Source organism: Rhincodon typus, chromosome 34 (genome assembly GCF_021869965.1).
Source record: "Rhincodon typus isolate 14 chromosome 34, sRhiTyp1.1, whole genome shotgun sequence".
Taxonomy (NCBI): domain Eukaryota; kingdom Metazoa; phylum Chordata; class Chondrichthyes; order Orectolobiformes; family Rhincodontidae; genus Rhincodon; species Rhincodon typus.
Genome location: NC_063365.1, coordinates 20,193,250 through 20,219,856, shown reverse-complemented (window position 1 = coordinate 20,219,856; position 26,607 = coordinate 20,193,250). Strand labels below are relative to the sequence as shown.

The following is a 26,607-nucleotide window of genomic DNA, read 5'->3' as shown; positions in this document are numbered from 1 at the left end:
GTGGAGAGGAAACAAACAGGTCGAAGAGGCGGGGATGGAGCCAGTAAAGGTGAGTGTAGGTAGGGAGTTAGGAAGGGGATAGGTCAGTCCAGGGAGGACGGACAGGTCAAGGGGGCGGGATGAGGTTGGTCGGTAGGAGATGGAGGTGCGGCTTGAGGTGGGAGGAGGGGATAGGTGGGAGGAAGAACAGGTTAGGGAGGCAGGGACGAGCTGGACTGGTTTTGGGATGCGGTAGGGGGAGGGGAGATTTTGAAACTTGTGAAATCCACATTGATACCATTGGGCTGCAGGGTTCCCAAGCGGAATATGAGTTGCTGTTCCTGCAACCTTCGGGTGGCATCGTTGTGGCACTGCAGGAGGCCCAGGATGGACATGTCGTCTGAGGAATGGGAGGGGGAGTTGAAATGGTTCGCGACTGGGAGGTGCAGTTGTTTGTTGCGAACCGAGCGTAAGTGTTCTGCAAAGCGGTCCCCGAGTCTCCGCTTGGTTTCCCCGATGTAGAGGAAGCCACACCGGGTACAGCGGATGCAGTATACCACATTGGCAGATGTGCAGGTGAACATCTGCTTGATGTGGAAAGTCTTCTTGGGGCCTGGGATGGGGGTGAGGGAGGAGGTATGGGGGCAGGTGTAGCATAGTGTCAGCTTGGCTTTACAATAGCGGTCTTTCAGCTCTGAGAGTCGAGCTCCAGGTAAAAAAAGGTGAAGTTGCCATAGTTTTACTAGACCACAGGGCTGCTCTCTCATTAGAGAGATAGAGATGACTGGTGGTGATTTAACCTGAGAGTTACCATGCCTTGGGTGAGGGGAGAGGTTGAGAAGGAGAGTCTTCCATGGTAACCTCAGCCAATGCAGGAATTGAACACCATATAATTAGTATCACTCTGCATTGCAAACCAGCCATTTTGCCAACTGAGCCCCACCTCAACGCTGTAGGGAATGACAATTCAGAGTAATACTCAGGGAATGCCAAACTGGCAAAAGTGCTGTTAATTTGCATTATGTACAAAACTAACTTGAACAAAAGGACATAAATGATCCAATAGCTTGAAGATCAAGTTCTGTCTTGACCAGCACTTACCCTCAACTTGTAGAAACCAAAATAGTTGAACTGTTTGATCACCTTATTGTTGTTTGTCGAATTGGCTCAGTGGTTAGCATTGCTGCCTCACAGCGCCAGGGACCTGTTCAAGTCTTGGGCAACAATCTGTGCGGAGTTTGCACATTCTCCCCGTGTCTGTGTGGGTTTCCTCTGGGAGCTCCGGTTTCCTCCCACAGTCGAAGACGTGCAGGTTAGGTGAATTGTCCAATGGAATGGCCATGGGAAATGCTGGGAGAGGATGGGTCTGGACGGGACGCTCTTTGGAGGGTTGGGGTGGACCTGATGGGCTGAATGGCCTGCTCTCACACTGCAGGGTTTCTATGAATCAGTTGCCGAACTTGCCTGTTTGCAGGGATTAAATATTGAAGGGTCACTGGACTCAAAGCATTAACTCTGTTTTTCTCTCTACAGCTGTGGCTAGACCTGCTGAGTTTCTCCAGCACTTTCTGTTTGTGTTTAAAGGTATTGCTTTGTCTCTGAGGTACATGTGGGCAATCAAAAGCGATGAAAAGTGCCACATAAAATGCACGTTTTTCTTTTGTGAATTTCAGCTTGTATCGTCCATCTGAATCTAATCTGGTGGCACATGTACAGTAGGGTGAGTCCTGTTAGTTCTCTATGCAAATCTGTTCAGGAATAAACCAAAGGTAATTCTATTCACATGATTCAAACAGTATTTGCATGTTCCACAAAACCTACGCGTAAGGGAGCTGTTCCACCAGTGGTATTGCATGGTCAGATACTAGAGCCACCTGGTCCTGTCTAACCCTTTGCACTCACACTGGACACTCAGTGTCACTGTCTTTATCAATATTCCAGAGCTCCACTCATTTCTGTCTCCCCACCTCCCACTGCTGGACTCCAACCTTCCATTCCCCTGCTTTTTGCTTTTGAACTTCTGATCCTCTCCACTTCTGTTCTCCATCTCTTACCTCCTGCTGTCTGTGGGCAGAGGACGTTACCGATGTTTGGCTGGTAAGTAAGCAAGTATTTAGAATTCTCTAAATACAAATGGGTGACACATCCCATGTGAATGATAATGGGCCAAAAATCGATCGCTTGTCAGGAATTGATTAACTCTTGTCGGTTAATTTAGTTGAAACAGCAAAACACATTGACAGGTTATGTAGCAAACATTACAGTGAATCAAATGATATCTATGTGAGTGCGTGAAGCCTCATAGCAGCAATCAGGCAAGGCTATAATCTTGTGTACACACAGCATATGGAGTCCCAAAAGATGAACTCCCTTCAAGACACACGTACAAAACAAACCCATATAGGTCAGTCACCTTCTGAAGTACAATTGGGTTTACAATGAAAATGTAAAAATTATAGAATCCCTACAGTGTGGAAACAGGCCATTCGGCCCAACAAGTCCACACCACCCCTCAGAGTATCCCACCCAGGCCCATTATCCCACCCCTGATTTCCCATGTCTAACCCACCTAACCTAAACATCCCTGGACACTATGGGTAATTTAGCACGGCCAATCCACATACCCTGCACATCTTTGGACTGTGGGAGGAAACCAGAGCACCCGGAGGAAACCCACACAGACACGGGGAGAGTGTGCAAACTCCACACAGACAGTCACCCGAGGCTGGAATCAAACCCAGGTCCCTGGCGCTTGTGAGGCAGCAGTGCTAAGCACTGTGCCACCGTGCCGCCCGAATCATAATTACGTATAAATATGTAATTATATGTCAATGGAGTGCTGTGGAATGACATTGGTTTTTTTTCCCATTGGCAGTGGTGGATCCTTGCTCTGCATACATCAGCTTGAATGAGCCCTGGCGCAACACGGAGCACCACATTAACACCTCGCACGGGACGCCCATGTGCGACAATAACATGGATGGAGAGTGGTACCGCTTCATCGGGATGGCAGGCGATGCCATGCCCACATTCTGCATCCAGGAGAACCTGTGCGGTACTCACGCGCCCATCTGGCTGAATGGCAGCCACCCCATGCCAGCCGATGGCATCATGTCAATACAGGCATGTGCCAGCTTCAATGATAACTGCTGCCTATGGAGCACCACGATAGATGTGAAGGCTTGCCCGAAGGGTTATTATGTTTATCGGTTGCCCAAGCCGAGCGTCTGTTTCCATGTCTATTGCGGACGTAAGTACTCAATGCTTCCGGGTCTCTTGCTTTCTCTTCTGCTCATCAATGCCAGCCCTGCCAATTAAACCCCTGCCCAGGTTTTTCCACCAGCAAGTACATCAGACAGCTACCGAGGTCAGAGATCTTCTACTGCAACAATCCCCACCCTTTACACCTGGGGCACTTTCCTCTGTCAATCTACAATTTCAGTGCCAATTAATACCAAACTTGAACAATGACTGATGCATTCCAAATCCACTTTAAATTCTTTACTGTTTGGTGGCAAGGCCAGCATTTGTTGCTCATCCCAAAATGTCCTTGAACTGAGAGGCTTGTGAGGGTCCCTGCGGCTGGAGGCTAAGAGTCAGCCACATTGCCATGGGTCTGGAGTCACACGTAGTCCAGACAGGGTAAGGATGGCAGATTTCCTTCTATAAAGGACATTAGTGAACCAGATGGGTTGTTACAAAAATTGATGGAAGTTTCATGGTCAACATAATTGAAATTAGGTTTATGTTCAAGATTTATGAATTAAATTTCAATTTCACTGGCTAGTACCTTGAAGATTTGAACCCCTGTCCCAAGAGCATTGGTCTGGATCTTGAGATTACTAGACCAATGGTATTACTACAACACTGCTGTTTTTTATTGGGAAATTGTTCATTTGGTCAGTGTGAGTTGTGTCTAAGCTTTAATGCTGGTCTCTGTCAATAGCCCAGCCCCTCCCTCAATAGATCCATAATTGCAGGTATTTTCTTAATTAGCCTTTTAAGAGATGTTATCACACACCTGTAGAGGTGCTGGGACTTGGACCTGAGTTTTCCTGGTCCCACAGGTAGGGACTGTATTACTGTATTTCTGTGCCAGAGGAGCTCCATTAAATCACTGGCCCAACTTAAGGTAAGAAATAGGATTTATCTGTGTTTCAGCTTTCCAGGAGACTTGGTCTGGATATTTCTGTTTAGTAGCTACTTTTTCTAGCAAATTCCCATGCTGTTCCTCTGTAATTTCATAATATTCCTAGTGAATTTTTTTTTCATTTGTAGCCTGCCCGTTCCTTTATTGTCAGCTTCCCCCTTCAGTCCCCTTGCATTTATCTCCCCTGTCCTAAATGTTAGAATGTCGAACAGTACAGGAATAGGCATATTGGCCCACCATGTCCATGCCGACTGTGATACCATTCTAAAGTAATTCTATCTCCCTGCACATGGTCCGTTTCACTCTATCCCCTGCCTGTTCATTTTGGCTGTCTAAATGCCTCTTAAACATTGCTAACACAGTGTGGAACTGGAGGAACACAGCAGGCCAGGCAGCATCAGAGGAGCAGGAAAGCTGGCGTTTCGGGTCGGGACCCTTCTTCAGAAACTCCACACTGTGTTATCTCTGACTCCAGCATCGGCAGTTCTTACTATTTCTTAAACATTGCTGTTGTATTCCAAGCACCTACCACCCTCTGTGTAAAAAATGTACCTCAGACATCTCCCTTAAACTTTCTCCCTCTCACCTTAAACCTATACCTCCAAGTATTTGACATCTCCACCCTGGGGAAAAGACTCCAACAATCCACCCTATCCATGCTTCTCATAATTTTATATACTTCTTTCAGGCCGCCCCTCAGCCTCTCTTGCTCTAGAGAAAACAATCCAAGTTTGTCCAACCTCTCCTTATAGCTAATACATTCCAGACCACATCCTGTTAAGCCTCTTTTTCACCCTCTCCGAAGCCTCCACATCCTTCCTATAGTGTGGTGACCAGAACTGCACACAATACTCCAAATGCGGTCTAACTAAAGTTTTATACAGCCGCAACATGACTTACCAACTTTTATACTCAATGCCCCAACCGATGAAGGCAAACATTATGTACATATTCTTTGCAACTTATCCAGAGATAGCAAGAACGGCAGATGCTGGAGTCAGAGTCAATACAGTGTGGAGCTGGAGGAACACAGCAGGCCAGGCAGCATCAGAAGAGCAGGAATGTCAACGTTTCAGTCCTGATGAAGGGTGTAAACCCAAAACATTGACTTTCCTCCTCCTCTGATGCCGCCTGACCTGCTGTGTTCCTCCAGCTCCACACTGTATTGATTACAACTTATCCACTCATGTTGCCTCTTTCAGGGAGCTATGGACTTGCACCACAAGATCCTTCTGTATATAAATGCTCCTAGGGGTCTTGGAATTTACTGCTTACTTACCCCTTGCATTTGATCTCCCAAAATGCATTACCTCACACTGAGTTCTGAGGAAGGGTCACCGGACCCGAAACGTTAACTCTGTTTTCTCCTCCACAGATGCTGCCAGACCTGCTGAGCTTTTCCAGCAGTAGATAGTAGGAACTGCAGATGCTGGAGAATCTGAGATAACAAGGTATAGAGCTGGATGAACACAGCAGGCCAAGCAGCATCAGAGGAGCAGGAAGGCTGACGTTTCGGGCCTAGACCCTTCATCAGAAAATGTCTAGGGGTTATATTCAAAGTCTAGGCCCGAAATGTCAGCCTTCCTGCTCCTCTGATGCTGCTTGGCCTGCTGTGTTCATCCAGCTCTACACCTTGTTATCTGAGCTTTTCCAGCAACTTTGTTTTTGTTCCTAACCTTTCCCTAGCTACCCTCTTGCAATTAATATACATGTAAAATGTCCTGGGATTCTCCTTAATCCTATGCCAAGGACATTTCATGGCCCCTTTTTAGTCCTCCTAATTTCTGGTTTAAATTCTTTCCTGCTTTCTATATATTCCTCAAGTGATTTCAGTTTCCTAAACTTTACATGTACTTGCTTTTTCTTTTTGACTAGACTTTCAATATCTATTGTCATCCAGGGTTCCCGAATCTTGCCTTCCTTATCTTACATCCTCACACAAACGTCCTGGTCCCAAGTTCTGATCAACTGGCCTTTAAAAGACTCCCACGTGTCAGCTGTGGATTTACCCTCAAACAGCCGACTCAAATCTAATTTCTCCAGCTCCTGTCTAATACTGTTGTAATTAACTTTCCCCCAATTTAACACTTTCCCCCAAAGACCAGTCTAACCCTCATCCATATCTATCTCAAATCTTACTGAGTTATGATCACTGTCCTCAAAATGCTCCCTGATTGAAACTTTGATCATCTGGTCAGGCTCATTTCCCCCAATATAAGGTCTAGTATGGCCCCATCCCTTGTTGGACTATCTACATATTGTTTCAAGGAACCTTCCAGGATGCATTTACCAAATTCTACCCCATCTAAACCCCTGGTACTCAGGGAGTCCCAGTCAATATTGGGGAAGTTAAAATCACCCACTACAACATCCCTGTTGTTTTTACGTATTTCCATGATTTGCCTACATATCTGTTCCTCTACCTCCCTCTAGCTAATGGGCGGCCTATAGTATAACCCCACCATAGTGATTGCACCTGTCTTATACCTGAGTTCTTCCCATGTTGCCCTACCTGGATGAACTCTCCAAGGTGTCCTCTCTTAGTGCAGCTTTGACATTCTCCTTAATCAGTAATGCAACTCCCCCAACACTTTTACATTTCTCTCTATCACGCCTGAGACATCTAAACCCTGGAACATTGAGCTGCCAGTCTTGCCCTTCTCTCAAGCAAGTTTCTGTGATGGCTACAACACCATAGTTCCATGTACTCTTCCAGTCTCTAAGCTCTTCTGAGGAAGGGTCCGAAATGTTAACTGTTTCTTTCTTCACAGATGCTGCCAGACCTGTTGAGCTTTTCCAGCAACTTTGTTTTTGTTCCTGATTTGCAGCGACCACAGTTCTTTCGGTTTTTCTCTAAGCTCTTCTGCCTTGCCTATTATACACCTTGCATTAAAATAAATGCACTTCAGACCAACAGTCCCACCGTGTTCATTAACCTAGGCCTGCCTATTAGACTTACTTGACCTAATCTCGACCTTCTCCTCAACCACTCCACACGTTGAGCTACTGCTTTGGTTCCCACTCCCCTGCCACACAAGTTTAACCCCCTCCTGAATGGCACTAGCAAACCTCCCTATAAGGATATTGGTGCCCCTCCAGTTTAGGTGTGCCTGTTCTTCCTGAACAGATCCCTCCTGCCCTGGAAGAGATTCCAATGATCCAGATATCTGAATCCCTTCCTCCTATACCAGCTCTTTAGCCACACATTCAGATGTATTATCTCCATATTCTGGCCTTACTGGCAGGGGCAAATCCTGAGATTACAACTCTAGAGGTCCTGCTTTGCAACTTGCTGCCTAACTCCCCAAATTCCCTTTTCAGGACCTCATCTCTCTTCCTGCCTATGTTGTTAGTAATAATATGGACTACAACTTCTGGTTGCTCTCTCTCCCCCTTTAGAATATCCTGTGCCACTCAGATACATCCTTGACGTTGGCACCAGGGAGGTGAACACATGTTCCTGGAGTCTCGCTCACGGCCACAGAAACGCCTATATGTGCCCCAACTTATAGAGTCTCCTATCACTCCCTCTCACCTATGCTTTGACCCTCCCTGCTGTATAACAGTGCCAGCCATGGAGCCATCAATTTGCCTGATGCTTCTATCGCCACCCCCCCACCCCCAATAGTATCCAAAACAGTATCCCCCTGTTTGAGAGGGGAATGGCCACAGGAGACTCCTTCACTGTCTGCTCACCCCTCCTGGCGGTCATCCATCTATTTGGCTGAACCTTTGGTGTGACCACATCCCCGAAACTCCTATCTATGAAACTTTCTGCCTCCTGTATGCTCCTCAGTGAGTCCAACTCACTCCAGCTGTACTAACCGATCCATGTGCTCTGAGAGGAGCTGTAGATGGACATACCTCCTGCAGATGTACCTATCCAGCACATTTGACTTCTCCCTGATCTCCCACACCTCGCAGGAGGAGTGTACCAATCCACTAACTGCCATGTCTACCCCATTTGGCAACTACTGGATTAAAAGGAAAGCCCTTAACTTGCTGTACCTTCATGCTGCTTGCACACCTCAGTGGAGCCTGATGGCTCACCAAAGCCTGCACTTTGACCTCAACAGCACCACTTTGGCCTCACTGCTGAGGCTCTACTGTTTATAAGCCACTACCAGAATTTTTAACAACATCTCTCTCTCTCCCTTTCTCTCTCTCTCCATCTCCCTCTTTCTCTCTCCCACTCTCTCCATCTCCATCTTTCTCTCCCCTTTTCTCTCTCTCTCTCTCTCTCTGTCTCCCTCTCTCTCCCTGCCTCTCGATCTTTTTCCCTCTCACTCTCACTCGCTCTCTCTCTCATGTTTTGCCTTAAGGAGGAGGGAAATACTACAGTAATGTAATGTTTGGGAGCTTCACCATTCTTTGATATTTGGTCCTCCACAATCCCCTTCTCAGTTGTGGTGATCAAGTTGATTTCTCCCAGGATCCTCCTCAGTTACTCCTCACTACTGCTGTCTGATGTTGGCTCTTTATCTTGTTGTGGGTGACTACTGCCCCGTGTTTCCTCACACCTCTGTCAGGGCTGACAATCAATGCAGCTGTTCCGCTGTGGGGTTATCACAGCTCAACCAATTCTGGCCTCTTTTCCTGATCAAAGTTTCCCGGAAGGAAAGCAATGGGGAACAGGCATTTTGGCCAATAGCCCCCTTCCCACTATCAGTGGAGGGGCTGCTCGGGAAGGAAGGGTATTTGGGGGAACAGCTAATAGCTGGGATGTCTCAACAGCTGAATCTGAACAGTCCTATCCATTGTTAGACCTTAGTGTATACAGCTCAGTTACTCAATATCTAACTCCCTCGCCGTAGAAGTTAAAATTATATAATTAGTCCAGTGTGGGATTGGTGTACAGAATTGCTTTGTAATATTAGCATAATTTAAAATCAACATTACCCTTCTTTTAATGTCCTGTCCACCACATGTTTGCTACCTGCTGAATGTATTTGGTCTATTGATACTGTTACATGTTTGCATGTTATTAACCTGATTATTATATCTGTGTGTATATCTTCCATTGCAAGCCTCACTACAATTTAACCTTTGGATTGCAAGCATGTTTCTTGAATTAAACTCTGCTATCGTTATCACTTTATTTCTCTAGAATATCTCTCCTCTTGTAGAGTTAATGCTGCATATATTTTATGGCATGGATACAGGGGCTGGTGGAAGTGTAATGCTTTGGATTAATAATTCCATACCAGCAGCCTAATGGTTTGGGCACATGAAATCCCATCAAATGGTAAAATTCAACAAATGGAAAGAGCTGGCATAATAGCAACTGCAAAAGCCTATCTGGTTCACTGATTTCCCTTAGTCTGTCATTACATGGTCTGGCCTATGTGATCCCGCAGCAATGCGATTAAATCTTAACTACCCTCCAGGCAGTGTAGGGATGGGCAATAAATACCCAGCTACCCATGCCTCTTGAAAGGGTTTAAGGTCACATGCTCCACACAAGGCCCCTCTTTACTTTTCATCCTACTTCACGTTCTATTTTAATTGCATTTACACTTCTTTCTATTTATCTTTCCTTCCATTGAGTTCATTCATCATTCTGACACACCCCAAAGGAAATGTACCATTTTGAATGTTCTATTGTATCTATTTCCTGTAAGTGTCACACTTGCTCCCTCTGCTTACCCTGTCAGGTTTTGCTGATAATACCCCAATGTTGTGAAGCAGTGTCTGCTCTGGGAGTAACACCGGGAGATCTACTGCTTATTTTTTAGAACTTAATGAAAATCTTGCTTAGAGTGCACACCAGCTGCAAGAGTCACACATGCTTCCTGTAACATGACCCCATCATATTTTCCATAGAGTCGTACAGCACGGAAATAGACCCTTTGGTCCAACCTGTCCATGCCGAAGATAATCCCAAACTAAACTAGTCCCACCTGCCTGGTCCTGGCCCATATCCCACCAAACTTTTCCAATTCATATATCCATCCAAATGTCTTTTAAACATTGTAATTATACCCGCATCTACCACTTCCTCCGGAAGTTCATTCCACACACGAACCACGTTTGCAGGTATTCTGCTTATGGGGGCTGAACATCACTTGACAATCTCAGTGCCAGGTCAGATTAATAACAATGTAATCGCAGAGTGCAGAAAGAATCCATTTGTTCCATTGGGCTTTTGCCAGCTCCAGTGCAAGAATTATCCAATTAATCTTACTCCCCTTCTCTTTCTCTGTAGTTCTGCAAATATTTCCTTTCCAAATACATGTCCAAATTTGGACGAAAAGAAACATGTCGATGAAGCTTTTTTGCCTTGTACTCGTCAGGACAGATGGCAAGAATGCCAAACTTCTAAGGGATCCTCTAAAATCATGAGAGGCATGGGTAGAGTGAATAGCCAGGTTTTTTTTCCCAAGGTGGGATAGTCCAAAACTAGAGGGCATAGATTTAAGGTGAGAGGGGAAAGGAGCTGAGGGATAACTTTTTCATGCAGAGGGTGGTGCGTGAATGGAATGAGCTGGCAGAGGAGATTGGAGAGGTGGGTACGATCATAACATTTAAAAGGCATCTGGGTGGATATATGAATAAGAAGGGTTTAGAGGGATATGGACTAAATGATGGCAATTGGGACTCGGTCAGATTGGGTTGTCTGGTTGGCAGGGATGAGTTGGACCGAAGGGTCTGAATCCATGCTGTATATGACCCTAATTCTTACTGCATGAGGGAAGGGTGCTGATTGGTTGGCAAGTTGGGTCTCAACACCCCTTCCTTATAAATTGCTGCTCCCTTAGAAATTTGGCATTCTTGCATCTGTCCTGATGTTTATAGGCCAAAAATGTCCACCAGCATGTCTCCATTATCAACAATGTTCAGGTTCTGTCTTACCAAGTGATTACGTCCAATCCTCTTTTGAAAGCTACTTTTGTATCGCTTCCACCATCTTTCAAGGCAGTATATTCCAGATTATAATAACTACCTCCTCCAGGAAGACTGCCGTGATTCAAGAGGGTGGCTCAGTATCAGGGCTAATTAGGATGGACAAGAAATGGGACCCTTGAAAAAATCCTGCCAATTCAACATTCCTCGTTTCCCCTGATTGTTTTGGGTGTTATCGTAAACTTGAATCTCTGGTTTCCGGCTCACCAACCAGAGGAAACAGATCTGCAAGTAACAAAGGAAATGATTTGCATGTAGCAAGGGGCGTTTAAGGGACTTTTAGATAAGCACATGAATATGCAAGGAATGGAGGGATATGGGCCAAGGGCAGGAAGAGGGGATTAGTTTAATTTGGCATCATGTTAGGCACAGCATCATGGGCTGAAGGGCCCGTTCCTGTGCTGTACTGTTCTATGTTCTAAGCACTTAATGGACATACCATGTGCTGTGTCCCTTGATGGTTTGACTTATCACCATGAATTTTTGGCTTGTGCACTCACCAGCTCATGATACCAGCCTCACCCAATTTAACGGATGGAAGAGCAGCATTTTGCCAGGAATTTCATGGACCCAAGCCCAGACCCACAGCTGTTCAGCTGGTTGATCACTGCCAGCCTTGCCAAGTGGGGAGATTGGATTGGAGGCCTTAGGGTGGCACGGTGGCTCAGTGGTTAGCACTGTAGCCTCATAGCACTAGGAGTTCGATTCCAGCCTCGGGCGACTGGCTGTGTGGAGTTTGCACGTTCTCCCCGTGTCTGTGTGAGTTTCCTCCCACAGTCCAAAGATGTGCAGGTTAGGGTGGATTGGCCATGCTAAATTGCCCATAATGTCCAGGGATGTGCAGGCTGGGTGGGCTAGCCATGGGAAATGGACAGTTACAGGGATACGGTGGGTCTGGGAGGGAGGGTCGGTGTGGACTAGCTGGGCCGAGTGGCCTGCTTCCACTCTGTAGGGATTCTGTGATAACTGAAGCTATGTGCTCAGCCCCACGTCCAACGTCACTTTATAAACCGAGGTAACAAGGTGTAGAGCTGGATGAACACAGCAGGTCAAGCAGCATCAGAGGAGCAGGAAAGCTAATGTTTTGGGCCTAGACCCTTCTTCAGAAACTTTATAAGCCATCTGTTCTGCCATCGTTCTTTAGATTTCCATTTGGTGTTCCTGTGCCTGTGTTGACAATAGGATGTCGTATTGGTCACACTGTAACATGGCATGACAGTGTGCCCCAAGCCTCTCTCATGCTGTGATGTTGCTACCTCCCACTCACCAGGGCTTTTGTCGTTCACAGATTTCTATGACATTTGCGATATCTCGGATTGTGAGGGGCACTGCACTGGTGAAGACGAATGCCAGTGTGCTGCTGGTACCATCCTGGGCCCAGATTCCCAGACATGTCTAGGTAAGGAGTTCCAAAAGGACTGCACTCATGGGGGACAAATGGGAGAGTGTTGATCCTGAAAGCCAGCAAGAACTAAATGTTCTTTCATCCTGGTTGAATTTATCGAAGGGTGGGTTAAAAGTTCTTTTGCTGTGGTGTATTTGAAGCATTGATTTGGGAGCCGCTATTCAGGGACAGAGAGAGAGGATGGGAATTTCTGGACATGGCAATGTTGGGTTTATATCACCACATGAAACTCACAGCACAGAAGCAGGACATTCAGCCAACCCCTATCCAGTATGCATCAATCCAATCTATCGCCCATTTTCCTTCCCTCTTCATGTGCTGCTTTAGCTTCCCTTTAAATAGAACGTATGCTGGCCAGTAGCACAATGCTGTTTGTAGGATCCTACTGTGCACAAAGAGGTTGCTGTATTTCTTACGTTGTGAAAATGCTCCAGACATTGCAATGTCCTAAGGTGCATTAGGAACTTGGGCATAGCACCAATCAAATGCAAATCCTTCTTTCATAATATAAGTCAAATGTGCAGATATCATCGTTAGTTAAAATAATTTTAATCCATTTCTTTGGAAGGATGAGCTAGATGCAACAAGTGGACTGTCTAAGCAGTACCAAACCAACTCTGGGAAATTGTAAGTCAAGACAATAGCAATTTATAAGCTGAGTGTATACATGGATTTGTCAATCTAGAAAGGGCTTGAATTAAAAAAAGAAAAGTTTGTTGTTCAAAATCGTTAAAGATGGTCAGATCTGTACGTTAGTACGTATGATGAGAGGTGGACCTACATTTGTATAGGGCCTGTCACAAACGCGAGGCATCCCAAAGCACTCTGCAATGAAATACTTTTGAAGAGTAGTCATAGTTGTTGGAAACATGGCAGCCAATGTGTGCACAGGAAGCTCCCACATACAGCAATGCCATAGTGGCCCGATTATCTGCTTTCAGCCATACTGGATAAGGGATAACTACTGCCCAAAATACTGTCGCTCCTCTTTGAACAACCACCAGAGACGGCAGCTGGTGTTTCAGGTTAGTGTCTCATCTAAAAAGTTGCACTTCTGACAGTGCAGCGCTCCCTCAGTACGCCACCAGGAGGGGGGTATCAGCTTTGATTTCTGCTGCTCTGGCCACTGGGGTGGGAGTTTAACCTCTAATCTTATGATTTAGGGCTAAATGTGTCACCCACTGAGCCATAAGTATGTATCATTAATTAATATAGGCAGGCTTTATTCAGTTTTGGCATTATTATAAGGTGAAGTTGTTCACTCTGAAGCACGAGTAATTATTACAAAGAATTGAATATAGACAAACTGACACAGTGAACTGACTGTATCTGGAGGAGGTGGTGGGGTCTGGTAAAATTACAACATTTAAAAGGCATCTGGACAGAATACATGAATGGGAAGGGTTTAGAGGGACATGGGCCAAATGCTGTCAAATAGACCAAAATTAATTTAGGATACCTGGTCGGCATGGACGAGTTGGACCGAAGGGTCTTTTTCTGTGCTTTATATCTCGATGAGTCTATGACTCTGAGTGTCTACACTCAATATCCCAATGGTGTCGATCAACTGCAACATGTGAACATCTCTGACTTCATCTCCAACTCTTCAAAGGGTACAGATTACAGCTCAGCAACCTTGTAGAAGCTGAGATGATGTTTACTGTCTTGGGGGAAGCCCAGACCTAGGAAGCACGGTTTTAAAAAAACAGGGGATCATCCATTTAAAACAGAGATGGGGAGGAATTTCTTCTCTCAGAGCAGTCTTTAGTCATTTGAATTCTGTGCCCCAGTGGGGAATGGAGGCTGTGTCATTGACTATATTGTGTTGGGCAAACTTCTGACTGGAAAGAGTCAAGGTTATGGGTGACAGACACGAAAATGGCACTAGATCAGATCAGATCAATCATGGAGTAGACCGAAGGGTAGAGTGGCCTACTCCTGCCACAATTCATATGATTTTATGATAGAGCAGCTCACATCTTTCTTATGTCAAAACGTCACCAGGGAAGGTAATGAGGCGAATAGTGTCAGAGGGAGAGGTGACTATCTAACAACTGACTTATTATTATCAAAGATCTGTTTACTTAAAAATTGGCTTCCATTGGTTCAAAGCCAAACTGAGGTAAGATTTACAATCAATCATTCCAAGTAAAACATAAAGTGCAAAATAAAAATAGTAGATAGGACAGAGTTGAATGACATACTGATCATTGATTTCTAGGTATAGTGGATAATGTCCGTGCCTGAGACAGAAGCCCCAGGTTTCAGATCCCTCCCTTCAAACTAAGACTTTGCGGCTGAGTGTTCATGACACGGCCAAAACCTCAATGTGTAAACCCTCACCACTCACTCCAATGGCGAGAGTGGGAGAGATTCCTGAGCATCCCAAAGTGATGGAGAGAACGTTAAAGTCTCTACCATCTCTATCTGTAGCTCCAGACCACAACATGCAGGTGGAAGAAGATGTTACCACAGCAACTCAGAATCCCCGTGGGAACTGCCTTGCAACCATTCCAGTGCGAACGATTTCCCTAAAGAAGTTTGCACAATCTGAGCTGATCATCAGTGGCATTGCTCATGGGTATTGAGATCCAGAGCTCAGATTGCGCTGTAACAATGAAATTAGTGGATCTCCCATCTCCCAGTGAAACTTGTGGCATTGTTGATTGGTAGCCCATGAACCTGGAACCTAGATTGTGTTTTTTTATTAAGGGATTTGTGGTTTCCCTAAAGTATTTCTCAAGTTCAGGCCTTTGCGTCATCAGGATTCAAAGTTTAAACCACTAGAGTTTGTCTTTAGTATGGATGTAATATGGCTTTGGACTACACATACAGCTTGAGAAACTCAGCAGATCTGGCAAAATCTGTGGAGAGAGAAAGCAGAGGTAACATTTCAGATTCTGTGAGCCTTCTTCAGAAGTCCACTCTCTCTCTCCACAGCTACTGCCAGACCTGCTGATTTTTCCCAGCAGTTTCTGTTTTTGTCTCAGATTTCTAGCATCCACAGTTCTTTAGGTTTTGTAGTTAGTAATCACTGTGAGTCATATGGTACAGAAGTGTAATATCCCAACAGTGTGGAAGCAGGTCTTTCAGCCCATCAACCTCACCCTGACTCTCTACCTGCACCCACCCCCTACCCTATCCCCGCAAACCTGCATTTCCCATGGCTAATCCGCCCAAACTGCATATCTTCAGACTGTGGGGGGAGACCAGCGCACCCGGAGGAAACCCACGCAGACACGGGGAGAATGTGCAAACTCCACACAGACAGTCACCCGAGGGTGCAACTGAGCCTGGGTCCCTGATGCTGTGAGGTAGCAGTGCTAACCACTGAGCCACCGTGCATCCTCTTGGGAAAATAACAATGCAAAGGGATAACAAAGGGAGTACAATGGCTGGACGATGGAGGATAGTTTAGAGGGGAGGCGATGGCCTAGTGGTATTATCGCTGGACTATTAAATCTAGAGACCCAGATAATGTACTGGAGGACCTGGGTTCAAATCCTGCCATGGCAGATGGTGGAATTTGAATTCAATAAATATCTGGAATTAAGAGTCTAATGATGACCATGAATCCATTGTCGATTGTTGGGAAAAACCCATCTGGTTCACAAATGTCCTTTAGGGAAGGAAACTGTCATCCTTACCTGGTCTGGCCAACATGTGACTCCACACCCACAGCAATGTGGTTGACTCTTAATCACCTTCTGGGCAATTAGGGATGGGCAATAAATGCTGCCCGGTCAGCGACATCCTCATCGCATGAATGAATAAAGGAAAAAAAAGATGAATTGTAGTAATTGTTTCCAATTCTCTTCTCTTGATCTGCTTGTTTGTTGCAAGGGTTTGCAGTAGCTAATTTGTATTAAATACCTTTGTGTGTAGGTTCCATCAAGGCCAAAGTGGTCTGGTATGGATGAGGAGAGACACCTTTCTGGTCTAACTAGAAGAGGCTTGTTGCTTTGATGTGAAACTAAAGTGCAACAACTGGAACTATTTACAGCAGATAGGAATATCACCCACGTTACCGCAGAGATGGTTAGGAACTCTTGAACCTTAGGTCTGTCTCTTAAAGAATGCTGACGTGACACAGGGTGGTCCATTTTGGACTGAGACAAAGAAAACTTTCTTCACTCAAAGGGTAGCAAAGCTGTGGAACTCTCTCCCACACAATGATGTGGAGGCCAAGTTACTGAATGTATTTAAAAAAGAGATAGATAAATTGTTAGACTTTAAAGACTTTAAGGGGTGTGGGGAGAATTTGGCATTGAGATAGGGGGATGCGGTATGGTGGCTCAGTGGTTAGCACTGCCACCTCACAGCGCCAAGGTCCCAAGCTTGATTCCACCTTCGGTCGACTGTCTGTGTGGAGTTTGCTCATTCTCCCCGTGTCTGCGTGGGTTTCCTCCGGGTGCTCTGGTGTACTCCCACGGTCCAAAGGTGTGCAGGTTAGGTGGAGTGGCTAAATTGATCCACAGCGTTCGGGAAAATGCAGGGTTACAGGGATAGGGTAGGGATGGGGTTTTGGTTGAAATGCTCTTTAGATGGTCAGTGTGGACCCGAGGGGCCAAACAGCCACGCTGGAGGGATTCTATTCTATTCTATAAAATAGAGATACAGCTGTGATTATATTGAACAACAGAGCAGGCTCGAAGGGCTGAATTGCCTATTCCTGCTTGTAGTTTCTACATTTCTTTACTCTGGCATCATTAGAGTGGGATGATTCTCTCTGCATTCAGTCGAGTATTAAGCCTTTCAGTCCCTTATACACAAACCTTTCTGGGTTTTCAATGATTGATTGAAATGTTCTGAAGCTGAAGTTGTGTGCCTCTAATGTCTAACTATTGATTTCCTTCTACCCTCTCACCTTCACAGACATCAATGAATGTGAGGTCAATAACGGTGGTTGCAGTGAGACCTGCATTAACCTGCAGGGTTCCTTCCGTTGCGAGTGTGGGATTGGAAGGTCTCTGGGCACCAACGCTGCCACCTGCGAAGGTGAGTGAGAGCTCCTAGCTCGGAGAACACCTCTGACGGTGGGAAGCTGCGTTTAACCTGATCATGTGGAAGTCTTTTGAAATGCAGGGCTGCTGGGTCTCTGTACAAATATATCAGCCTGGAGCAACAACAGGTTCTGTTGCTCTCGGAGGTAGGACTGCTCTTGGTACCATCCCCATGGTACTTACGCCCTGTGCATAGAAATGGACCCTGATTTGAACTGCTCTGCTGTTTGATGTCCTGCCAGAACTTTTCACATTTATTAACGTCTCAGTGACCCACTGCAAGATTGTGTGACCTTCCATTCAGTGACCGATTGTTTCAGGGACTGCTGGAGATATATTGACTGTTACACAGAATCTTTACAACACAGCTGTAGATCATTTGGCCCGGCATATCTGTACTAGCTCTCCGCGAGCTCAGCTAGTCCAACCCTCCGGCCTTTTCCTCTCCATGGCCTTGCAAACATTTTCTCCTTAGATAGTGGCCCAATTCTCTTTTGGAAGTCATAATTGAATCTGCCTCCGTTGTCTTCTCAGGTAGTGTGTTCCTGATCCTAACCGATTCCTTGTTAAAAAAAAATTTGTCATGTCACCTCTGATTTATTTGTCAATAACTTTAAGCCAATTTTCTCCCTGGGGAACGTTTAGGGAAGGAAATCTGCCTTCCTTATCTGGACTGGGCCTACATGTGACTCCAGACCCAGAGCACTGTGCTTAGCTCTTAATTGCCCTCAATGACAATTAGGAATGGGCAATAAATATTGGCCTTGTCCAGGATGGCCACACCCCATGAACAAATATAATGAAAATCTGGTTCTCAGCCTTTCTGCCAATGGGAATAGCTTCTCCCAATGTACTCTGTCTTGATGTCTTCACAATCCTGTCTAAACAGAACAGCTACAACTTCCATCATCTATCCTCATCACTGAACAATCTCATTGTGAGAAGGGCTCTCGTGAATAATTACAACCAATGTGTAATGCTAGGGCGTGAGGGTTCCCACTAGTTCCATGCTACAGCGCTATCTGTGCTCTAGATCCCAGTATTTTTGAGCAATACCATGGGGGATGCACAAATCCTTTAATAAGCAGCACGGTTTAGGTGGATATCAGTGTGCTGTGCTCAGTCTGCTGTTTATCGAGCTGAGGATTCGGGGTAGACCATTTACTGAGCTGAGGATTCGGGGTAGACCATTTACTGAGCTGAGGATTCGGGGTAGACCATTTACTGAGCTGAGGATTTGGGGTAGACCATTTAGGACGGAGATGAAGAGACATTTCTTCACCCAGAGAGTGGTGAGCCTGTGGAATTCATTACTACAGAAAATAGTTGATGCCAAAACATTGTATATATTCAAGAGGCGACTAGATATAGCACTTGGGGTGAATGGGGTCAAAGGTTATGGGGAGAAAGCAGGATTAGGCTACTGAGTTGGATGATCAGCCATGATTGTAAAGAATGGCGGAGCAGGCTCGAAGCGCTGAATGGCCTCCTCCCGCTGCTATCTTCTATGTTTCTACATTTAAACAGAGGCAACATGTTGCCATTTCTTTCAGGATGAGGTTAGTGATGAGGTTCTGGTGAAGTGTGGGGATGCAATGGTACCTGTACCTTCTTGTGTGAAGGAGATCGATCCTGAGATGCAGTGGCAGGTTGCTTTCATTCGGTGAAGCTATATCTTTTCTGTTCTCCTCAACCCGCTGGGGTATTATGATTGATCTTGCAGATATTGAAGGCTGTCACAACAATAACGGAGGCTGTAGCCACAACTGTGTGCTGGTGGACGGAGGCTATCAGTGCGAGTGCCCACGTGGATTAATGCTCTCAGAAGACAATCACACCTGTCAAGGTAAATCCAGAAACTCCCCTTACATCAGAGGGCACGTAGAACAAACTGTTAGCAAGGTTACACACAATGTGGGATTTTAGTGAGCACTGCAGGTAAAAGCTGTGATAATTCGCTTTGTCTCAGTCTTTGATTTGATTTATTATTGTCATATGTACCAAGATACAGTGAGAAGTATTGTATTGTGTGATATCCAAGCAAATCATACCTTACATCAGGGGTAATAGAACAGAATGCAGAATAAGTGTTACAGCTACAGAGAAGATGCAGAGAAAGATCAACTTTAATATATGAGAGGTCCGTTCATAAATCTGCTAATGCGGGGAAAAAGCTGTTCTTGAAACTGTTGGTATGCATTTTCAAATTTTTGCCCAATGGAAGAGGGTGGAAGAGAGTACAACCAGGGTAGGATGGGTCTTTGATTTTGTTGGCTGCTTTTCCAAGGCAGCAGGAAGTATAAATGGGGTTGATTTTTGTGAAGGACTGGCCTGTGTTCACAACTCTGCAGTTTCTTGAGGTCTTGGGCAGAGCAGTTGCAATACCACACTGATGCATCCAGGTAGAATGCTTTCTATGGTGCATCTATAAAAATTGGGAAGCATCATTGTGGACATGCTGAATTTCCTTAGCCTCCTGAGGAAATAGAGGCAATGGAGTGTTTTCTTGATTGTAGCGTCGATGTGGATGGACCAGGACAGATTGTTGGTGATATTTACTCCTGGGAACTTGACGCTGACAACCACCTCCACCTCAGCACCATTGTTACAGATATTCTTCCACACCCTTTAAGATAATGCTGTGATTCTACCCATTGTTTCTCTCTTGTTACCTCTTTTTGTTGCCAGTGCCAGTGCAGTGCAAATCCGAATCGATTGAAGTGGCTGTACCCAAAGACTTGGTCGGGGGTTTGGACCTGTACCTCCTGAATGCATCATGTAAAGCACTTTCCAATGGGACTCATGCTAACATCAACTTTAATCTGAAGAGCTGTGGCACAGCTATTGAGGTAACGATGCAAATTAAATCCTTTTCACTAGAATGTTCTGGAAGGTTGTCAAGTGTTGTCGAACAGAGAGACCCAGGGATGTGGGTACATAGTTCCTTGAAAGTGGCGTCACAGGTAGACAGGGTGGTGAAGAAGGCATTTGACACGCTCGCCTTCATTGGTCAGAGCATTTAGTATAGGAGTTGGGACATCATGTTACAGCTGTACAAGACATTAGTAGGGCCACATTTGGACCACTTGCGTATAACTCTGGTCACCTCGCTATTGGAAGGATATTATTAATTCAGAAAGGGTGCAAAAGAGATTTACAAAGATGTTACCGAGAGTGGAGAGTTTGAGTTATAAGGAGAGGCTGGATAGACTGGGACGTTTTTCCCAGGAGCGTAGGAGGCTGAGTTGTGACCTTATACAGGGTTACAAAATCATGAGGGGCATAGATAAAGTGTTTAGCCAAAGTCTTTTCCCCAGGGTAGGGGAGTCCCAAACTAGAGGCATAGGTTCAAGGTGAGAGGGGAGAGAGTTAGAATGGACCCCAGGAGCAACTTTTTCACACAGCGGGTGCTGCGTGTGTGGAACAAGCTGTCAGAGGAGGTGGTAGAGGCAGGTAAAATTACAACATCTAAAAGACTTCAGAGATAGTAGGAACTGCAGATGCTGGAGAATCTGAGATAACAAGGCGTAGAGCTAGATGAACACAGCAGGCTAAGCAGCATCAGAGGAGCAGGAAGGCTGACATTTTGGGCCTAGACCCTTTCTGAAGAAGGGTCTAGGCCCAAAACATCAGCCTTCCTGCTCCTCTGATGCTACTTGGCCTGCTGTGTTCATCTAGCTCTACACCTTGTTATCTCAACATCTAAAAGACATTTGGACAGGTACGTAGATAGAAAAGGTTTAGAGGGATATGGGTCAACTGCAGGCAAATGAGACTAGTTCAGTTTAGGAAACCTGGTCAGCGTGGACAAGTTGGGCTGAAGGGCCTGTTTTCCTACTGTATGACTCTGTAACTCTATGTTGAAGTTGATCCTTTCCTGGGGTTATAAATATATCTCACCAACCTGTGCAGATATGTTATTACACATGTCTGGAGCAGGTGAAACCTGAACCTGAGCCTCCCAGCTCAAAGTTAGGGACATTATCAGTACACTGCAAGATCCCTCGTCTGCTGGTTTTATATACTATCCTCTTCATTCAGCTCTATATTTGAATTGGTATTCATAAATAAACAACATAATCTGTGCTCCCTATCTAGACTTTGGATGAACAATGCCACAAGATGTCCATTCATTCTAGAGCTAAATAGTACAACCTGTGTTTGAGATCCAAGGCTCCCATTGGGCAATGCCAGGGAGATCCATTAATTCTATTGTTAAACATTAAAATTTGTACTCCATATCCCAGACTACCAATGTGCAACACCAGAGGAGATATACTAATTCCAAGCTACAGCATGGTCTGTGCTCTGGATCCCGATAACCATGAGCAATACTTTGGGCAATCAACCAATCCCTTAATAAGTGGCACAATCTAGGCTCCAGATCATAGGCTACCAATCAGTAATGCCATAGGAGATCCATTAATTTCATTGTCACAGTGCAATCCATGAGCAATGCCACTGATGATCAGCTCAGGCCATGCAATCTTCTTTAGGGAAATTAATACACTAGAATGGTTACAAGGCAGGAAAGTATTTGGCTGACACAAGCAAAAATTGCTGGAGAAACTCAGCAGGTCTGCCAATATCAGTGGAGAGAAAGCAGAGTTAACATTTCGAGTCCTGTGACCCTTCTTCAGAATGGATCTCTCTACACTCGCTGCTGAATTTCTCCAACAATTTCTGTTTTTGTTTCAAAATTCCAGCGTCCGTAGTTCTTCGATTTTTGTATTTGGCTAATCTTACTGTTTTTAACCCTTTCCTCCAGGTTGCGGGTGATAAGATAATAGCAAGGAACACTCTGACTGGTATTCCTAAGCAGACTCCAGGCAGTAATGGGGACTTTATCATCCGAACCAGTAAACTAGTGATCCCCATCACTTGTGAGTTCCCCCGCCAATACACTGTGTCCGAGGGTTATGTCCCAAACCCTGCAAATTCCCCACTGCAGATTATGGGGAGAAACCATGGGCTGTTCCCTTTTGCTCTGGAGATCTTCAAATCAAAGGCTTTTGATGAGACTTACAAAGAGACACCTCCAGTCCTCAAACTGAGAGACTCATTGTACTTTGGGATCGAGCCTCTCATGCATGTGGATGGGCTTGAAGCTCTTGTGGAGAACTGCTTTGCTACTCCCTCGGCCAAGGCTGATGATATCATGAGGCACTACCTCATCAAGGATGGGTAAGTTGCAGATGGATCCAAATTTGTTTTCAAGAGTCCTGATTTAACACGGCTACTACACAATTTCCCAGGAAAATAAAAGACACATTTTGACAAAGCTTTTCATCTTGCACTCATCAGGACTGGGAGCAGGTGAAGGTTGGAAAACATGGACTGAGCAGGAGATGGGGGAGCTTCAGTTCAGAGTTTGTGTAGGTTGGGAGTTAATCCCATGAGCGTTGGAGCTGGAGATAAGGAGGAATAAGGAAATGAACTCTTGCTTCAAAGATTAAATGAGCCCATGATAAGTTAGATTTTAAATGGGCTACAGAAGAGGCTGATAGATTAAATGATGGTTTTCCTGTGTCTTTTTGAGACTCACACATATATATTTGATCAGATCTGTGGGGAAATCGTGTATTCCCTTTAGTAGAAACCAAGAGATTCCTTCCTGCAGTATAACTTGTTACTTTGATAAATCTAATTTGGGCAAAATATACACCAATTTGTTCTGATTTGCTGCATGACTGTCATATATTAACTCAAGCTCTAGGGAAATCAAAGGAATGCTTTTCCATTTCTGGTTTAAAAAGTATCTTTGACAATCACACTTACTAACACAAGCTCCAGAAGCAACTCTATCACGTCTTGGGACATCAATTGACCAACTCACCCAGAAAATCTCTGAATTAACCCAACTGCACATGCCAGTGCCCTCTCGGGCAGATTCTTTATACCCAGCTGATATGATCAAATACCCTAGTCAGTAAACTATGAGTAAAGTGAAAACAAAAAAACAGAAGTTGCTGGAAAAGCTCAGCTGGCCTGGTAGCATCTGTGGAGTGAAATCAGAGTTAACGTTTCAGGTCCAGTGACCCTTCCTCAGAACTGATATTAAGTCTGATTTGTGTCCACAGATGCTGCCAGAGCTGCTGAGCTTTTCCAGCAATTTCTGTTTTCGTTTCTGACAGTGTCCACGGGTCTCTCAGTTTTTATGAGTAAGGTGAACTAGATTTAAGTCTATGAGCCTTTTAACCAACTCAAGACAACCAGATTGTTTCTTTTTAAATGTAATGGAGTTTGTATAAACACTTTGTTCCTGCTTTCATAGCTGCATCAATGACGATACAGTCAAACAAGAGACATCCATGGATCATCTAGTGAAACATTTCTATGTTCCAGTCTTCAAGTTTGTGGGAAAGGACAATAAGGTGAGAATTTCCTTCACAAGAAATGCTAACATCTAAAATGCACCCAGAGAGTTAAAACTGATGGCAGAGAATGAGCACCTTGTTCAACCAGAAAGGTGCAGAACCTCTCACATTCACATGGTCACAGGAGGAAATTGTGGAATCTGCCATGTCCTTGTCCTGTTAGCCTTTAGTTACAAGAATCTGCAGGGTTTGTCAGTGAGTGCAATCAGGGTATGAATTGCAATTGTGATTTCAATGAGGGTGGCGATGTGGATTGCAATTTCAACAGTGACAGAATTCAGATCGAACATGAGGCCTCTTCTGTTTGGGGTTATGGATTAGATCATGTCTGTAGGACCTCTTGCTCCTAACACTAAGTCTGATGAAGTCAGATTGGACACTCAGCTAAAGAAGACAATGTAGCCAATTTAGATCAAACAATTCAGAAAATCAATAACGAGAACACTGATGGTGAAAACATTGTGGCCAATTCTGAGCTCTGAAGGTATGACCTCAAGGCTTTATAGAGGGGCGCAGATGACATTTACTGAATGGTAACAGGGATGAGGGTTCTCAGTCACATGAAGTGATGTAAGAAGTTGGAGTTGTTTTCTGCAAGGCAAAGATGGTTAAGAGAAGATTTCATCAAGGTGTTAAAATTCGTGAGGAATTATGACAAAATAAACAAGGACAAATTGTTCCCAGTCACACAGGGGTCAATAGCCAGTGGAGACAGATTCAAGGTCATTGGTAAAACAAAACCACAGGGGAATGAGGGGAAAATAATTAGACATCGAGTTGTTTTATACAGAAGGTACTATCTGAAAGGATGATGGAAGCTGATCCAATAATGCACTAAATTGAGAATTTGATCATTTAGAGGGCGATGGTGTTAAAATTGCTGTCAAAAACAAAATCAGAAATTGCAGGAAAAATTTGGCAGGCCAGGCAGCATTCGTGGAAAGAAAGCAGAGTTAACACCTTGGGTCCAGTTACCCCTCCTCAGAAACTTCTGTCTCTACCTGGTCTGGCCTACATGTGGTTACAAACCCACAGCAATGTGGTTTACCCTTAACCCACCCTTAGTAAATGGTCAAGCAAGCCCCTCAGTTAGGGATGAGTAACAAATATTGACCTCACCAGCAATGGTAACATCCCATGGAAGAATATAAAAATAAACTAGCAGAAAAAAAATTAAACAGAAAAGGCATGAAGTGAGAATTTTTTTTGAATTCATTTATGGGATGAGGGTGTCACTGGCTAGGTCAGCATTTATTGCTCATTCCAGAGGGAAGTTAAGAGTGAATGATATTGCTGTGGGTCTGGAGTCACATCTAGTCCAGACCAGGTAAGGATGGTAGTTTCCTTCCTTAAAGGGCATTAATGAACCAGATGGGTTTTTCCCAACAATCAACATGAGACTCTTAATACCAGATTTCTTTATTGATGCAAATTCCACCATCTGTCGTACTAGGATTTGAACCTGGGTCCCCAGAACATTACCTGAGTCTCTGGATCAACAGTCCAGTGATAATGCCACTAGGCCACTTTCATCTAAGTCATCAAGCTCTAACACACACAATGGGCTGAATGGCCTCTTTCTGTCTTGTATAAGTGATTCTGTGTGCACCCCGGCCTTTAGAATGGAGGCTGCAACTGTGCACTGACACTTGGTCTCCTTGCCCTGCAGAAAGTGTACCTGCACTGCCGAGTCCTGGTGTGTGGGGCCCAGGACACCAAGTCACGTTGCTCCCAGGGATGCCGAAGGAGGATGCGCAGATCCACCGAGCCAGAGGATACAGGCCACATGAGGGACCATCTGCTCACTGGAGGGCCAATTGTGATTGACACAGAATAATGGAACCTGGAGCTACCGCAACATTCCATCCATCACTTTGAAGATCTTTTAATTTGTGCATAGGTCACAAAAAGCAAAAAAAAATGAATCATTCCTTCTTTTTTTTGTGGAACATAGCCAGTTTGTTTTCTAGTATTAATGAAAAATGACTACCTTGTTATACATACAAGACAAATATCACACAATAGAATAATGTTTAACCTTCTGTTTGAAAATAATACCTTAATGTTAGTCACGTGTAATTATACCACTTTAATAAAGATGCCCCAGTATATTTCAATTTGTATTTGGAATCAAATCCTTTGTTGACAATGTGTGAATGAAGCATGTATTTCCTCTCTCTTTCCTGTCAATTTTCAGACTTGCTGCTCTTTCACCTAAAACCTTAAGACGCAAGAGGTTGGTTTTTCAGTTCATCAAGTCTACTCCATCATCCAATGAGATTGTAGCTGTTCTGATAATCCTTAACACCACCTTCCTGTCTTTTCCCTTGATTCCGCAATTCTTTAAATGATATTCAGCTCCTCTATTCTTCCTGCCAAATTGCATAACCTCACATATTCCCACATTGTATTCCGCCTGCTGACTCACTTAACCTGTTTATTTCCCTGTTTAGGATCTCTTTCACTTGCCTTCTCATCTAATTTTATGTCATCCGTAAATTTGCTGATAATACATTCACTTCCATCTTCCAAGTTATCAATATATATTGTCAATAATTGCGGCCCCAGCAGTGATCCCTGTGTCACTCCACGATTTACAGTCTGCTCTCCTGAAAATTTCCTCTTTGTCCCAACCCTCTGTCTTCTATTTGTTAGCCAGTCCTCTATTCATATTAATATGTAACCCCGAACACCATGGGATCTTATTAGGTAGCCTTACATGCAGGATATTATTGAATTCCTTTATCCATCCTGCAGGTTACCTCCTCAAAGAATTCTAACATATTCCTT

General features: G+C 44.6%; 1 protein-coding gene across 1 annotated transcript in view; it reads left to right on the top strand.

The window, feature by feature from the left end:
* oit3 (oncoprotein induced transcript 3) overlaps positions 1-25,934 on the top strand; it is a 28,413-nt gene extending 2,479 nt beyond the window's left edge. Inside the window, exons 2-9 of the mRNA XM_020535447.2 lie at positions 2,855-3,229; positions 12,321-12,431; positions 17,313-17,435; positions 19,164-19,286; positions 20,129-20,289; positions 22,209-22,624; positions 23,715-23,814; positions 25,487-25,934. Coding sequence (XP_020391036.1) covers positions 2,855-3,229; positions 12,321-12,431; positions 17,313-17,435; positions 19,164-19,286; positions 20,129-20,289; positions 22,209-22,624; positions 23,715-23,814; positions 25,487-25,654 — 1,577 coding nt within the window. The 3' untranslated portion in view covers positions 25,655-25,934. The remainder of the gene's footprint in view (positions 1-2,854; positions 3,230-12,320; positions 12,432-17,312; positions 17,436-19,163; positions 19,287-20,128; positions 20,290-22,208; positions 22,625-23,714; positions 23,815-25,486) is intronic.
* The last annotated feature ends 673 nt before the right edge of the window (positions 25,935-26,607 follow it).